The 14,580-nt window shown below is 37.8% G+C and overlaps 1 protein-coding gene across 1 annotated transcript in view; it reads left to right on the top strand.

Moving 5' to 3' along the window:
• LOC141271194 (T-cell surface glycoprotein CD4-like) overlaps positions 1–10,848 on the top strand; it is an 84,616-nt gene extending 73,768 nt beyond the window's left edge. Inside the window, exons 8-10 of the mRNA XM_073681300.1 lie at positions 7,847–7,974; positions 8,776–8,843; positions 10,159–10,848. Coding sequence (XP_073537401.1) covers positions 7,847–7,974; positions 8,776–8,843; positions 10,159–10,192 — 230 coding nt within the window. The 3' untranslated portion in view covers positions 10,193–10,848. The remainder of the gene's footprint in view (positions 1–7,846; positions 7,975–8,775; positions 8,844–10,158) is intronic.
• Positions 10,849–14,580: the final 3,732 nt, after the last annotated feature.

Genomic DNA, 14,580 nt, shown 5'->3' with positions numbered 1-14,580 from the left:
ATATTCTTGTACAAAAGGGCAGTATTATAGTAGTTATATTCCTGTACATAGGAGCAGTATTATAGTAGTTATATTCTTGTACATAGGGGGCAGTATTATAGTGGTTATATTCTTGTACATAGGAGCAGTATTATAGTAGATATATTCTTGCACATATGAGCAGTATTATAGTAGTTATATTCTTGAACATAAGTGCAGTATTATAGTAGTTATATTCTTGTACATAGGAGCAGTATTATAGTAGTTATATTCTTGTACATAAGTGCAGTATTATAGTAGTTATATTCTTGTACATAGGAGCAGTATTATAGTAGTTATATTCTTGTACATAGGAGCAGTATTATAGCAGTTATATTCTTGCACATAGGAGCAGTATTATAGTAGTTATATTCTTGTACATAGGAGCAATATTATAGTAGTTATATTCTTGTACATAGGAGCAGTATTATAGTAGTTATATTCTTGTACATAAGAGCAGTATTATAGTAGTTATATTCTTGTACATAGGAGCAGTATTATAGTAGTTATATTCTTGTACATAGGAGCAGTATTATAGTAGTTATATTCTTGTACATAGGGACAGTATTATAGTAGTTATATTTTTGTACGTAGGGGGCAGTATTATAGTAGTTATATTCTTGCACATAGAGGGCAGTATTATAGTGGTTAAATTCTTGTACATCGGGAGCAGTATTATAGTAGTTATATTCTTGTACATAGGAGCAGTATTATAGTGCTTATATTCTTGTACATAGAGAGCAGTATTATAGTAGTTATATTCTTGTACATAGGAGCAGTATTATAGTAGTTATATTCTTGTACATAGGAGCAGTATTATAGTAGTTATATTCTTGTACATAGGAGCAGTATTATAGTAGTTATATTCTTGTACATACGAGCAATATTATAGTAGTTATATTCTTGTACATAGGGGGCAATATTATAGTAGTTATATTCTTGTACATAGGGGGCAGTATTATAGTACTTATATTCTTGTACATAGGGGCAGTATTATAGTAGTTATATTCTTGTATATAGGGGACAGTATTATATCAGTTATATTCTTGTACATAGGGGCAGTATTATAGTAATTATATTCTTGTACAAAAGGGCAGTATTATAGTAGTTATATTCCTGTACATAGGAGCAGTATTATAGTAGTTATATTCTTGTACATAGGGGGCAGTATTATAGTAGTTATATTCTTGTACATAGGAGCAGTATTATAGTAGATATATTCTTGCACATATGAGCAGTATTATAGTAGTTATATTCTTGAACATAAGTGCAGTATTATAGTAGTTATATTCTTGTACATAGGAGCAGTATTATAGTAGTTATATTCTTGTACATAAGTGCAGTATTATAGTAGTTATATTCTTGTACATAGGAGCAGTATTATAGTAGTTATATTCTTGTACATAGGAGCAGTATTATAGCAGTTATATTCTTGTATATAGAGGACAGTATTATAGTAGATATATTCTTGTACATAGGAGCAGTATTATAGTAGATATATTCTAGTACATAGGAGCAGTATTATAGTAGTTATATTCTTGTACATAGGGGCAGTATTATAGTAGTTATATTCTTGTACATAAGGGCAGTATTACAGTAGTTATAGTCTTGTACATAGGAGCAGTATTATAGTAGTTATAGTCTTGTATATAGGGGACAGTATTATATCAGTTATATTCTTGTATATAGGGGACAGTATTATAGTAGTTATATACTTGTACATAAGTGCAGTATTATAGTAGTTATATTCCTGTACATAGGAGCAGTATTATAGTAGTTATATTCTTGTACATAGGGGGCAGTATTATAGTAGTTATATTCTTGTACATAGGAGCAGTATTATAGTAGATATATTCTTGTACATAGGGGCAGTATTATAGTAGTTATATTCTTGTACATAAGTGCAGTATTATAGTAGTTATATTCTTGTACATAGGAGCAGTATTATAGTAGTTATATTCTTGTACATAATGGCAGTATTATAGTAGTTATATTCTTGTACATAGGATCAGTATTATAGTAGATATATTCTTGTACATAGGAGCAGTATTATAGTAGATATATTCTAGTACATAGGAGCAGTATTATAGTAGTTATATTCTTGTACATAGGGGCAGTATTATAGTAGTTATATTCTTGTACATAAGTGCAGTATTATAGTAGTTATATTCTTGTACATAGGAGCAGTATTATAGTAGTTATATTCTTGTACATAAGGGCAGTATTATAGTAGTTATATTCTTGTACATAGGATCAGTATTATAGTAGATATATTCTTGTACATAGGAGCAGTATTATAGTAGTTATATTCTTGTACATAGGGGCAGTATTATAGTAGTTATATTCTTGAACATAGGAGCAATATTATAGTAGTTATATTCTTGCACATAGGAGCAGTATTACAGTAGTTATATTCTTGTACATAGGAGCAGTATTATAGTAGTTATATTCTTGTACATAGGAGCAGTATTATAGTAGTTATATTCTTGTACATAGGAGCAGTATTATAGCAGTTATATTCTTGTATATAGGGGACAGTATTATAGTAGATATATTCTTGTACATAGGAGCAGTATTATAGTAGATATATTCTTGTACATAGGAGCAGTATTATAGTAGTTATATTCTTGTACATAGGGGCAGTATTATAGTAGTTATATTCTTGTATATAGGGGCAGTATTATAGTAGTTATATTCTTGTACATAGGAGCAGTATTATAGTAGCTATATTCTTGTACATAGGAGCAGTATTATAGTAGTTATATTCTTGTATATAGGAGCAGTATTATAGTAGTTATATTCTTGTACATAGGGGGCAGTATTATAGTAGTTATATTCTTGTATATAGGAGCAGTATTATAGTAGTTATATTCTTGTACATAGGAGCAGTATTATAGTAGTTATATTCTTGTACATAGAAGCAATATTATAGTAGTTATATTCTTGTACATAGGAGCAGTATTATAGTAGTTATATTCTTGTACATAAGAGCAGTATTATAGTAGTTATATTTTTGTACGTAGGGGGCAGTATTATAGTAGTTATATTCTTGTACATAGAGGGCAGTATTATAGTGGTTATATTCTTGTACATCGGGAGCAGTATTATAGTAGTTATATTCTTGTACATAGGAGCAGTATTATAGTAGTTATATTCTTGTACATAGGGACAGTATTATAGTAGTTATATTCTTGTACATAGGAGCAGTATTATAGTAGTTATATTCTTGTACATAGGAGCAGTATTATAGAAGTTATATTCTTGTATATAGGATCAGTATTATAGTAGTTATATTCTTGTACATAGGAGCAGTATTATAGTAGTTATATTCTTGTACATAGGAGCAGTATTATAGTAGTTATATTCATGTATATAGAGGCAGTATTATAGTAGTTATATTCTTGTACATAGGAGCAGTATTATAGTAGTTATATTCCTGTACATAGAAGCAGTATTATAGTAGTTATATTCTTGTACATTGGAGCAGTATTGTAGTATATTCTTGCACATAGGAGCAGTATTATAGTAGTTATATTCTTGTACATAAGTGCAGTATTATAGTAGTTATATTCTTGTACATAGGAGCAGTATTATAGTAGTTATATTCTTGTACATAAGGGTAGTATCATAGTAGTTATATTCTTGTACATAGGATCAGTATTATAGTAGATATATTCTTGTACATAGGAGCAGTATTATAGTAGTTATATTCTTGTACATAGGGGCAGTATTATAGTAGTTATATTCTTGTACATAGGAGCAGTATTATAGTAGTTATATTCTTGTACATAGGAGCAGTATTATAGTAGTTATATTCTTGTACATAGGAGCAGTATTATAGTAGTTATATTCTTGTACATAGGAGCAGTATTATAGTAGTTATATTCTTGTACATAGGAGCAGTATTATAGTAGTTATATTCTTGTACATAGGAGCAGTATTATAGCAGTTATATTCTTGTATATAGGGGACAGTATTATAGTAGATATATTCTTGTACATAGGAGCAGTATTATAGTAGTTATATTCTTGTACATAGGAGCAGTATTATAGCAGTTATATTCTTGTATATAGGGGACAGTATTATAGTAGATATATTCTTGTACATAGGAGCAGTATTATAGTAGATATATTCTTGTACATAGGAGCAGTATTATAGTAGTTATATTTTTGTACATAGGGGCAGTATTATAGTAGTTATATTCTTGTATATAGGGGCAGTATTATAGTAGTTATATTCTTGTACATAGGAGCAGTATTATAGTAGCTATATTCTTGTACATAGGAGCAGTATTATAGTAGTTATATTCTTGTATATAGGAGCAGTATTATAGTAGTTATATTCTTGTACATAGGGGGCAGTATTATAGTAGTTATATTCTTGTATATAGGAGCAGTATTATAGTAGTTATATTCTTGTACATAGGAGCAGTATTATAGTAGTTATATTCTTGTACATAGAAGCAATATTATAGTAGTTATATTCTTGTACATAGGAGCAGTATTATAGTAGTTATATTCTTGTACATAAGAGCAGTATTATAGTAGTTATATTTTTGTACGTAGGGGGCAGTATTATAGTAGTTATATTCTTGTACATAGAGGGCAGTATTATAGTGGTTATATTCTTGTACATCGGGAGCAGTATTATAGTAGTTATATTCTTGTACATAGGAGCAGTATTATAGTAGTTATATTCTTGTACTTAGAGAGCAGTATTATAGTAGTTATATTCTTGTACATAGGAGCAGTATTATAGTAGTTATATTCTTGTACATAGGGACAGTATTATAGTAGTTATATTCTTGTACATAGGAGCAGTATTATAGTAGTTATATTCTTGTACATAGGAGCAGTATTACAGTAGTTATATTCTTGTACATAGGAGCAGTATTATATCAGTTATATTCTTGTACATAGGAGCAGTATTATAGTAGTTATATTCTTGTACATAGGAGCAGTATTATAGTAGTTATATTCTTGTACATAAGGGCAGTATTATAGAAGTTATATTCTTGTATATAGGATCAGTATTATAGTAGTTATATTCTTGTACATAGGAGCAGTATTATAGTAGTTATATTCTTGTACATAGGAGCAGTATTATAGTAGTTATATTCATGTATATAGAGGCAGTATTATAGTAGTTATATTCTTGTACATAGGAGAAGTATTATAGTAGTTATATTCCTGTACATAGAAGCAGTATTATAGTAGTTATATTCTTGTACATTGGAGCAGTATTGTAGTATATTCTTGCACATAGGAGCAGTATTATAGTAGTTATATTCTTGTACATAAGTGCAGTATTATAGTAGTTATATTCTTGTACATAGGAGCAGTATTATAGTAGTTATATTCTTGTACATAAGGGTAGTATCATAGTAGTTATATTCTTGTACATAGGATCAGTATTATAGTAGATATATTCTTGTACATAGGAGCAGTATTATAGTAGTTATATTCTTGTACATAGGGGCAGTATTATAGTAGTTATATTCTTGTACATAGGAGCAGTATTATAGTAGTTATATTCTTGTACATAGGAGCAGTATTATAGTAGTTATATTCTTGTACATAGGAGCAGTATTATAGTAGTTATATTCTTGTACATAGGAGCAGTATTATAGTAGTTATATTCTTGTACATAGGAGCAGTATTATAGTAGTTATATTCTTGTACATAGGAGCAGTATTATAGCAGTTATATTCTTGTATATAGGGGACAGTATTATAGTAGATATATTCTTGTACATAGGAGCAGTATTATAGTAGATATATTCTTGTACATAGGAGCAGTATTATAGTAGTTATATTCTTGTACATAGGGGCAGTATTATAGTAGTTATATTCTTGTACATAAGGGCAGTATTATAGTAGTTATATTCTTGTACATAGGAGCAGTATTATAGTAGTTATATTCTTGTACATAGGAGCAGTATTATAGTAGTTATATTCTTGTACATAGGAGCAGTATTATAGCAGTTATATTCTTGTATATAGGGGACAGTATTATATCAGTTATATTCTTGCACATAGGGGCAGTATTATAGTAGTTATATTTGACTCACCCCCTGGGCCGTGGGGCACTGGAGACCAGGCTTCAGGGCAATGCTGGGAGTAGTAGTGGCGACCCGGTCCCGTGGCTCAGGGTGGTCAGACCAAGGTTGTGGCAGTCTCTGCATCAGTATAATGCAATGTCCGACTACGCCACCCGTGGATTGCGGTTAATAAGAACCGCCGCTGCTGAGCAGACCTCTGAGGCTGATGTTGTGAGGGCAGCAGAGTGTAGTATAACTCCCCACGGGAGGAGTATAGCCTCAGGGTAGTGAGTGTGGATGATGGGAGTGATGGTGCACGAGCGCAGCAGGAACGACTCAGAGACTTTGCAGTGCAGTTCAGGGTCTTTACTGGTGATAAGGAGGCAGACCCTCCCGGGAGTACTGGCTAGCATAAGAGGCCTGGTCAGTCTGTGAGCAAACTGGAGTTCCCCTGGCCAGGTGGAGTTGTAGGCCTCCCCGTCTATCTGCACTCTTCCTGGCTACCTTGCTGTAAGCGAGTGGAAGTAGCCCACGTCCCTGAGTGTACCGTGTGGTGCTCACCCGTATGCCTGGTGACTTGGGGCCTTCTGATAGCCCCCGCTCCTCGATGGCGGTGCTGGTCCCTTGCTCGTGACTGATCCTCCGGGCTTCTATGGCCAGAGGACCTGAAATCCCCTGCCGGCGGGTTTCTGCTGCTGGGTATATATAAGTCCCCACAGCCTCAGACTCCTGTGTCCGGTTCTTAGCGTCTTCTGCCAGGACGAATTCCGCTTAGCTCAAGTCCCTGGTCTTCAGCTCCTGCTCCTACAGAGCTCCTCGCTGTTACTTTCCCTTTGTCTGGAACAAACTCCAGGCTCTGACTCACTAACCCTGCCCCAGATCCAGTTTATATAGGGCAGGTTCCTCCCCTATCTGATCTGGGACAGGAGGTGTTGCTGGTTTAAGGGCTCCTGACCAGGAAACCTCCCACTTGCTCTCAGACGTAATATTTCTATTACTGTGGTAACCAGACCCCTGGGGTGCCACATATTCTTCTACACAGGAGCAGTATTATAGTAGTTATATTCTTGTATATAGGGGCAGTATTATAGTAGTTATATTCTTCTACATAGGAGCAGTATTATAGTAGTTATATTCTTGTATATAGGGGCAGTATTATAGTAGCTATATTCTTCTACATAGGATCAGTATTATAGTAGATATATTCTTGTACATAGGGGGCAGTATTATAGTAGTTATATTCTTGTATATAGGGCAGTATTATAGTAGTTATATTCTTGTACATAGGGGGTAGTATTATAGTAGTTATATTCTTGTACATAGGGGGTAGTATTATTTTAGTTATATTCTTGTACATAGGGAGCAGTATTATAGTAGTTATATTCTTCTACATAGGAGCAGTATTATAGTAGTTATATTCTTGTACATAGGAGCAGTATTATAGTAGTTATATTCTTGTACATAGGGGCAGTACTATAGTAGTTATATTCTTGTACATAGGAGTAGTATTATAGGAGTTATATTCTTGTACATAGAGGCAGTATTATAGTAGTTATATTCTTGTACATAGGAGCAGTATTATAGTAGTTATATTCTTGTACATATGAGCAGTATTATAGTAGTTATATTCTTGTACATAGTGAGCAGTATTATAGTAGCTATATTCTTATATATAGGAGCAGTATTATAGCAGTTATATTTTTGTACATAGGAGGCAGTATTATAATAATTATGTAATAGCTGTTAGAATTATTTTTCACCTGCAATGATATTTGTTTCTTTGTTGTAGTATGGGTGCATTTAGCTTTCTTGGACCTGTCTAACTCTCTGTTTTGGGTGACGGTTGGAGTGGGAATCTTCATACTTATATTAAGTGTGGTCATCATAACTCTTATAATTGCTCGGAATCGCAGGATGGTAAGAAACACTAAAAATAATGTATGTTGCATGTGAAAAAATAGAAGTGCTTTTACCTGCTTTTAACACATTTGCACATCAGAAGGTATCACATCTACCATCTTTGCACCATGCTGACAGCGACATCACAATTGTATTACCTCTTTTCGTGCTCTGGTCTCTGACCCATGAGCAGTGCAGTCACTAAAGAACATAAATTGCTTTTTTTTATATTTTCGTGGTGCCCTATAGGATTGTAGGTAATTGTGCATGTGGAACAATACCCTACTAATCTAGAAGTCCATCAGAGCTCCCCTATTTACAGAGTTCTTGGTACATTCCAGTAGAAAAGGCAACATTGTTTCTTTCTCAGTCTCAGTTTGGCTTATTAATCAGATTTTTCTTAAAATAAGTGTAAAACCCCTATAAAGTATAAGGATTGCTTTCGTTGGGTGACCTCTTTTTTTATTTCCTATAGAAGAAGGAATTGGTCAAAGTGGACAGCTCCTTTAATATTTTCCTTATGTTTTTAAAGTGATGCAGCACTAATGGTGCACGGTTATCAACGTTGTCCCATTACCATTCTCAGCCATCACCCCTTCCTGAGATAGCCCCCCAGTGGGGATGAACGCCTGCTTTTGGGAAGGGTTTACATAAAGTCCACCCATTATTGCTCTATATGGGAAAAATTCGAGACAGTCCATGCAAATTCAGGACTGCTGGCGGTTATGATCAGGGATGATAGTAGGAATGACTGGGATGAGCGTTTTATGTAACAGTCCTGCCTAAAATGGACCTGACACTTGCTGCTTGTCTTTATAGAGACGGGCACGGCGCAGGGCATGGCTGCAAGAGAACTTACACCAGAAAAGAAGATGTGAGTGTAAAGGGTAAGTGGTGTACTACACTGGGCAGCACTGCGACCCTGGGCTCAAACCCCAACAAAAACATCTGCAAGGAGTTGGTGTATATTTACTCCAATTTCCTCCCACATTCCAAAGACATACTGATGGGGAATTTAGATTGTGAGCCCCAATGGGGACAGTGATGACAATAATAAGTGTTTTATTTATATAGCGCCATCAGATTCCACAGCACGATTAAGCGGGGACAAGTACAAACTATAAAGACATCACAAAGTATCACATAGTTCACCAGTTACAGGAGTAGTGGGGGTCCTGATCACAAGTTTACAATCTATAAGGAAATACGGGAGACACAATAGGTAGATAGTACTGTTATGTACGGTCCAGCCATCATTATAATAAGGGATTAAAATAAAGGGCTGATGGGTGCATGGAGGATGTGGAGACAGATGAGTAAGAGGACTCTTAAAAACATGGAGGCTAGGTATTAGTTGTATCATCCATGGTAGTGCATTCCAAAAAACCGGTGCAGCATGAGAGAAGTCTTGGAGATGGAAGTGCAAGATTCGAATTATGGAGGACGTTAGTCTTAGATGAGTGGCAGAATGGAGAGCACAGGTAGGATGGTAGACTTAGATGAGGGAGGAGATTTAGGGAGGTGTAGAACTATGGAGAGTTTTGTGGGTGAAAGAGAAGTTAGTATTGTACTCTGTAGCGGATTGGTGCAAAGGCTGGCACAAGGTGGAGGCATCGGTGTAACTGCTGAACAGAAATACGACCCTGGCTACCGCATTCAGGATGAAAATGAGAGGGGAAATTTTGGTAACAGCAAAACCGATCGGTAGAGAGTTGCAGTAGTCCAGATGAGAGTGAATAAGAGCGACAGTAAGAGTTATTGCAGTTTCAAAGGTGAGAAAAGGTCGGATTCTGGAGATGTTTTTAAGATTCAGGTACCGTGAGCGAGTGATCGGATGTGGGACTGAAGGAAAAATCTGTGTGAAATATCACCCCAAGACAGCGGGCGTGCTGCGGGGGGAGCTATGGTTGAACCCCCCAAGGAAATTGCAATATGGGCATAGGTAGGTTAGTAGAAGGAGGAAACACAAGGAGTTCAGTATTGGAGAGATTCCATTTCAGATGGAGGGGAGGACATGATGGTAGAGACAGCGGACAGACAATCACTGCTATTTTGTATTAAGCTGGGGGTGATGTCAGGAGACTGCAAAGTGCTGCAGAATATGTATGCGCTATATAAGTAAGCATAATAATAATAATAATATATAGATGCTATTTCTTTTCCTGTCTCTCAGATTCTGATTTCCAATTTTGCTTCCTGCAGATTTTCACCCCAGCGGCTCCGAGACGACATCTGATTACATCTGAGGTCATTCAGACCGCATTGTACAGATCTCGACTGTCATCCACTTGCAGAGCATTTTGCCCTTCCTCGGCGGAGGCCTGCAGAAGATCGCTTACAAGCAATGTTTCCAGGATGTGCTGTCATGCTCATCCCAATAATTAGGGGCATTAGGTGGGAGCCACATGGCTGCAATGTGACGTGAAACTGCTCGGTGCAACTCCAGACTAAAGTCAGCAATGGAAAAGAATACAGATCCCAGCTGGCGATAATGTAGTTTTTTTTTCCTGCGATACTAAAGTTCAGCTTGTCATCGGATTTCACCTTGATTTTGGTGCGGAATCCACACCGAAGATTGAATCAAATCCAGTGTGTACAGACCCTTACTGCCGCTTCTTATTATCACATGAAGCTTCTTGCACTATGAAAACCTTATGTAAATTATTTCACATTTTTCCTTTGTGATTATAACATCCGACGTGGAATTTTAGTGATTAAATACATTTATTGTTCTGTCTTTTATTTTTATGATCTCTATTAATAAAGTAAAATAATGGATGAAATCGTTAGAAACAAAAAAGATTTCTACAATAAAACTGCTTGATATGTAGAAATGTTTGACGTTTTTACGCCCAAATAGGACGAAGATCAGCCAGGAGTAAAAATTACAAAAAGGAAAATGGCCCGATGCAAATGTTTGGGCACCCTTGGAGATTTGTGTGCTCAGATAACTTTGACCAAGGTTTCAGATCTTAATTAGCCTGTTAGGATTATGGATTGTTCACTATCATCGTTAGGAAAGGCCAGGTGATGAAAATTTCCCGGCTTTATAAAAACCTCCTCTAACCTTGTGCCAAAAACCAGCAGCCATGGGTTCTTCTAAGCAGCTGCCGAGCACTCTGAAAATGACAATGGTGGAGGCCCGCAAAGCAGGAGAAGAGTATAAGAAGATAGCAAAGTGTTCTCAAGTTGCCCTTTCCTCCGTCTGAAATGTAATTAAGAAATGGCAGTTACCAAGAACAGTGGAGGTCAAGATAAGGTCTGGGAGACCAAGCAACATTTCAGTGAGAGCTGCTCGTAGGATTGCTAGTGAGGCAAATCAGAACCCCCTCTTGACTGCAAAAGACCTTCAGAAAGATTTAGGCGACTGGAGTTGTGGTACATTGTTCTACTGTTCAGAGACTCCTGCACAAATATAGTCTTCATGGCAGAGTCATCAGAAGAAAACCTCTCCTACATCCTCACCATAAAATTCAGCGTCAGAAGTGCAATAGAACATCTAAACAAGCCTGATACATTTTGGAAACAAGTCCTGTGGACTGATGAGGATAAAATAGAACTCTTTGGCCACAATGATCAAAGGTATGTGTGGAGAAAAAGTGGCACAGAATGTCAGGAAAAGAACATCCCGCCAACCATTAAGCATGAGGGTGGATCAATCATAGTTTGGGGTTATGTTGCAGCCAGTAGCACGGGGAACATTTCATGGGTAGAGACAAGAATGGATTCAATGAAATTTCGAAAAAATTCTTGATGCAAACATAACACCATCTGTAAAAAGCTGAAGTTTAAAAGAGGATGGCTTCTACAAATGGATAATGATCCTAAACACACGTCAAAATCCACAATAGACTGAAGGTTTTACAATGGCTCGCACAGTCCCCTGATCTGAATATCATTGAAAATCTGTGGCTGGACCTCAAAATAGCAGAGCGTGCAAGACGCCCCAGGAATCTCACAGAACTGGAAGAATTCTCCAAGGAAGAATGGATGAAAATCCCTCAAACAAGAATTGAAAGACTCTTGTCTGGCTACAAAAAGCATTTACAAGCTGTGATACTTGCAAAATGGTGCGCTACTAGGTACTAACCATGCAGGGTGCCCAAACTTTTGCATTGGCCCATTTTCCTTTTTGTCATTTTTAAAATGTAAAAGATGAAAATATATATTTTTTGTTTTTGCCTAAAATACAAAGTAAATGTTTAACTTTTAGAGATCATTTCATCTTCAACTTGCTTAACTGTTCACCATAATAGTAATTTTGATATGGGGTGCACAAACTATTACATGCCACTGTATGTTCCCCATCCTGGTATATATGTTTCCCATCCTGGGCACATCCTCGTATATATATCCTAGACTAGTACATATGTCCCTTATCCTGGGCCCCATTCTGATATACCAATATGGGAAACATATATACCAGGATGGGGGCTGTATATATGTCCCCGTTCTGGCACTGTTCCTAATGCATGGAAAATAAATTATTATACTCCCCTTGCCTGCGCTCCCCCGCCGCGTAGCATCCTCTTCTGGAGTTGGCAGCTGACTTCAGCCTGCAAGCGACAGGAGCACATGATAAAGTCCTTGCAAGAGATAAAAGAGTAGCACTCACTGGTAAATGTAAAAAACACTCCTTTATTCTTGATCCATTGTAAAAACAGACGGGCAGGGGAGCATGTGATACACTGTTAGGACCACGGCTGTTTCGCGCTCACACAGGACTCGTTGAAGTGCCGGAGCGCACTGAGAACCGCCGCTGCGGGGCAGACCGCTGAGGCTGATGTTGTGTGTGCAGCAGAGGGTAGTATAACTCCCCACGGGAGGAGTATAGCCTCAGGGCAGTGAGTGCAGATGGTGGGGGTGATGGTGCGCGGGAGCAACAGTAATGACTCAGAGTCCAGTGATGCAGTCCAGGGTCTTTACTCACAGTTTTACACTCCAAGCCACTTCTGCAGATTATGGCTGCCCATGTCGTGCTGTGCTCACCAGGTGAGGGGCTCGGCCAACTCCCAGGTACCTTTGGAATGCTCTTCAGGACCCCCTTCGTGTGTCCTTTCTCTGGCCTGTCGTACCCCACAATTGACCACGTCTCTATTCGGCTGCCTCGGGCCTTGGCGGGCAAACATATGTTCCGTTTCCCTGGGCCCTATATGGTGCCTTCCTAACTGGTGTAGTGAGGGGCCGTAACACGTGCAATGCCACGGCCTCCGGTTACTAGCTGAGGGTAGTTGCTCTCCTCCACTAGATGAGGGATCCGGTTCCCTTTCTTGGTCTGACCCCCCTACTCTGGTAGCGGCGGGCGTGCGGTGGCGACTGGCCGGTCCGCACCCCTGGGGTCCCTTCACTCCACTCCTGGAGCCTCCTCCATTCCTCTCCTCTCCTTTCTTCTCCTCCAGGCCCAGGCCTTGAGACTTGGCCTGCCTGCGGAGCAGAGCCCATACAGAGCCTCTGCTCCCAGCCTCCTTCTCTCCTGACTCCACTCTACTTCTCTACTTTTCTACACTGACTCTAAGATGGTGCCCACCTTATATACTCCTGCTTCAGTGCACCCGGGATCTACTCTCCCCACCCACACACTACCGGGTTCCCCCTTTCTAGGTGTTCCCCCCACTCCAGCCAGGGACAGAGGCAGTTGTGCTCACACCCGGGAGCATTGTCGCCCTGTCCCCCGGAAATGTGGTGTAGTGCATGTGGGTGTTAGTACTAGTCTAGGATATATATACGAGGATGTGCCCAGGATGGGAAACATATATACCAGGATGGGGAACATACAGTGGCATGTAATAGTTTGTGCACCCCAGATCAAAATTACTATTATGGTGAACAGTTAAGCAAGTTGAAGATGAAATGATCTCTAAAAGTTAAACATTTACTTTGTATTTTAGGCAAAAACAAAAAATATATATTTTCATCTTTTACATTTTAAAAATGACAAAAAGGAAAATGGGCCAATGCAAAAGTTTGGGCACCCTGCATGGTTAGTACCTAGTAGCGCACCATTTTGCAAGTATCACAGCTTGTAAATGCTTTTTGTAGCCAGACAAGAGTCTTTCAATTCTTGTTTGAGGGATTTTCATCCATTCTTCCTTGGAGAATTCTTCCAGTTCTGTGAGATTCCTGGGGCGTCTTGCACGCTCTGCTATTTTGAGGTCCAGCCACAGATTTTCAATGATATTCAGATCAGGGGACTGTGCGAGCCATTGTAAAACCTTCAGTCTATTGTGGATTTTGACGTGTGTTTAGGATCATTATCCATTTGTAGAAGCCATCCTCTTTTAAACTTCAGCTTTTTACAGATGGTGTTATGTTTGCATCAAGAATTTTTTCGAAATTTCATTGAATCCATTCTTGTCTCTACCCATGAAATGTTCCCCGTGCTACTGGCTGCAACATAACCCCAAACTATGATTGATCCACCCTCATGCTTAATGGTTGGCGGGATGTTCTTTTCCTGACATTCTGTGCCACTTTTTCTCCACACATACCTTTGATCATTGTGGCCAAAGAGTTCTATTTTATCCTCATCAGTCCACAGGACTTGTTTCCAAAATGTATCAGGCTTGTTTAGATGTTCTATTGCACTTCTGACGCTGAATTTTATGGTGAGGATGTAGGAGAGGT

Source organism: Phyllobates terribilis, unplaced genomic scaffold, assembly GCF_046119375.1.
Source record: "Phyllobates terribilis strain yellow unplaced genomic scaffold, ASM4611937v1 Scaffold_5__5_contigs__length_657084704, whole genome shotgun sequence".
Taxonomy (NCBI): domain Eukaryota; kingdom Metazoa; phylum Chordata; class Amphibia; order Anura; family Dendrobatidae; genus Phyllobates; species Phyllobates terribilis.
The sequence above is the reverse complement of the archived record's forward strand: the minus strand, read 5'-3'. Positions and strand labels throughout refer to the sequence as shown.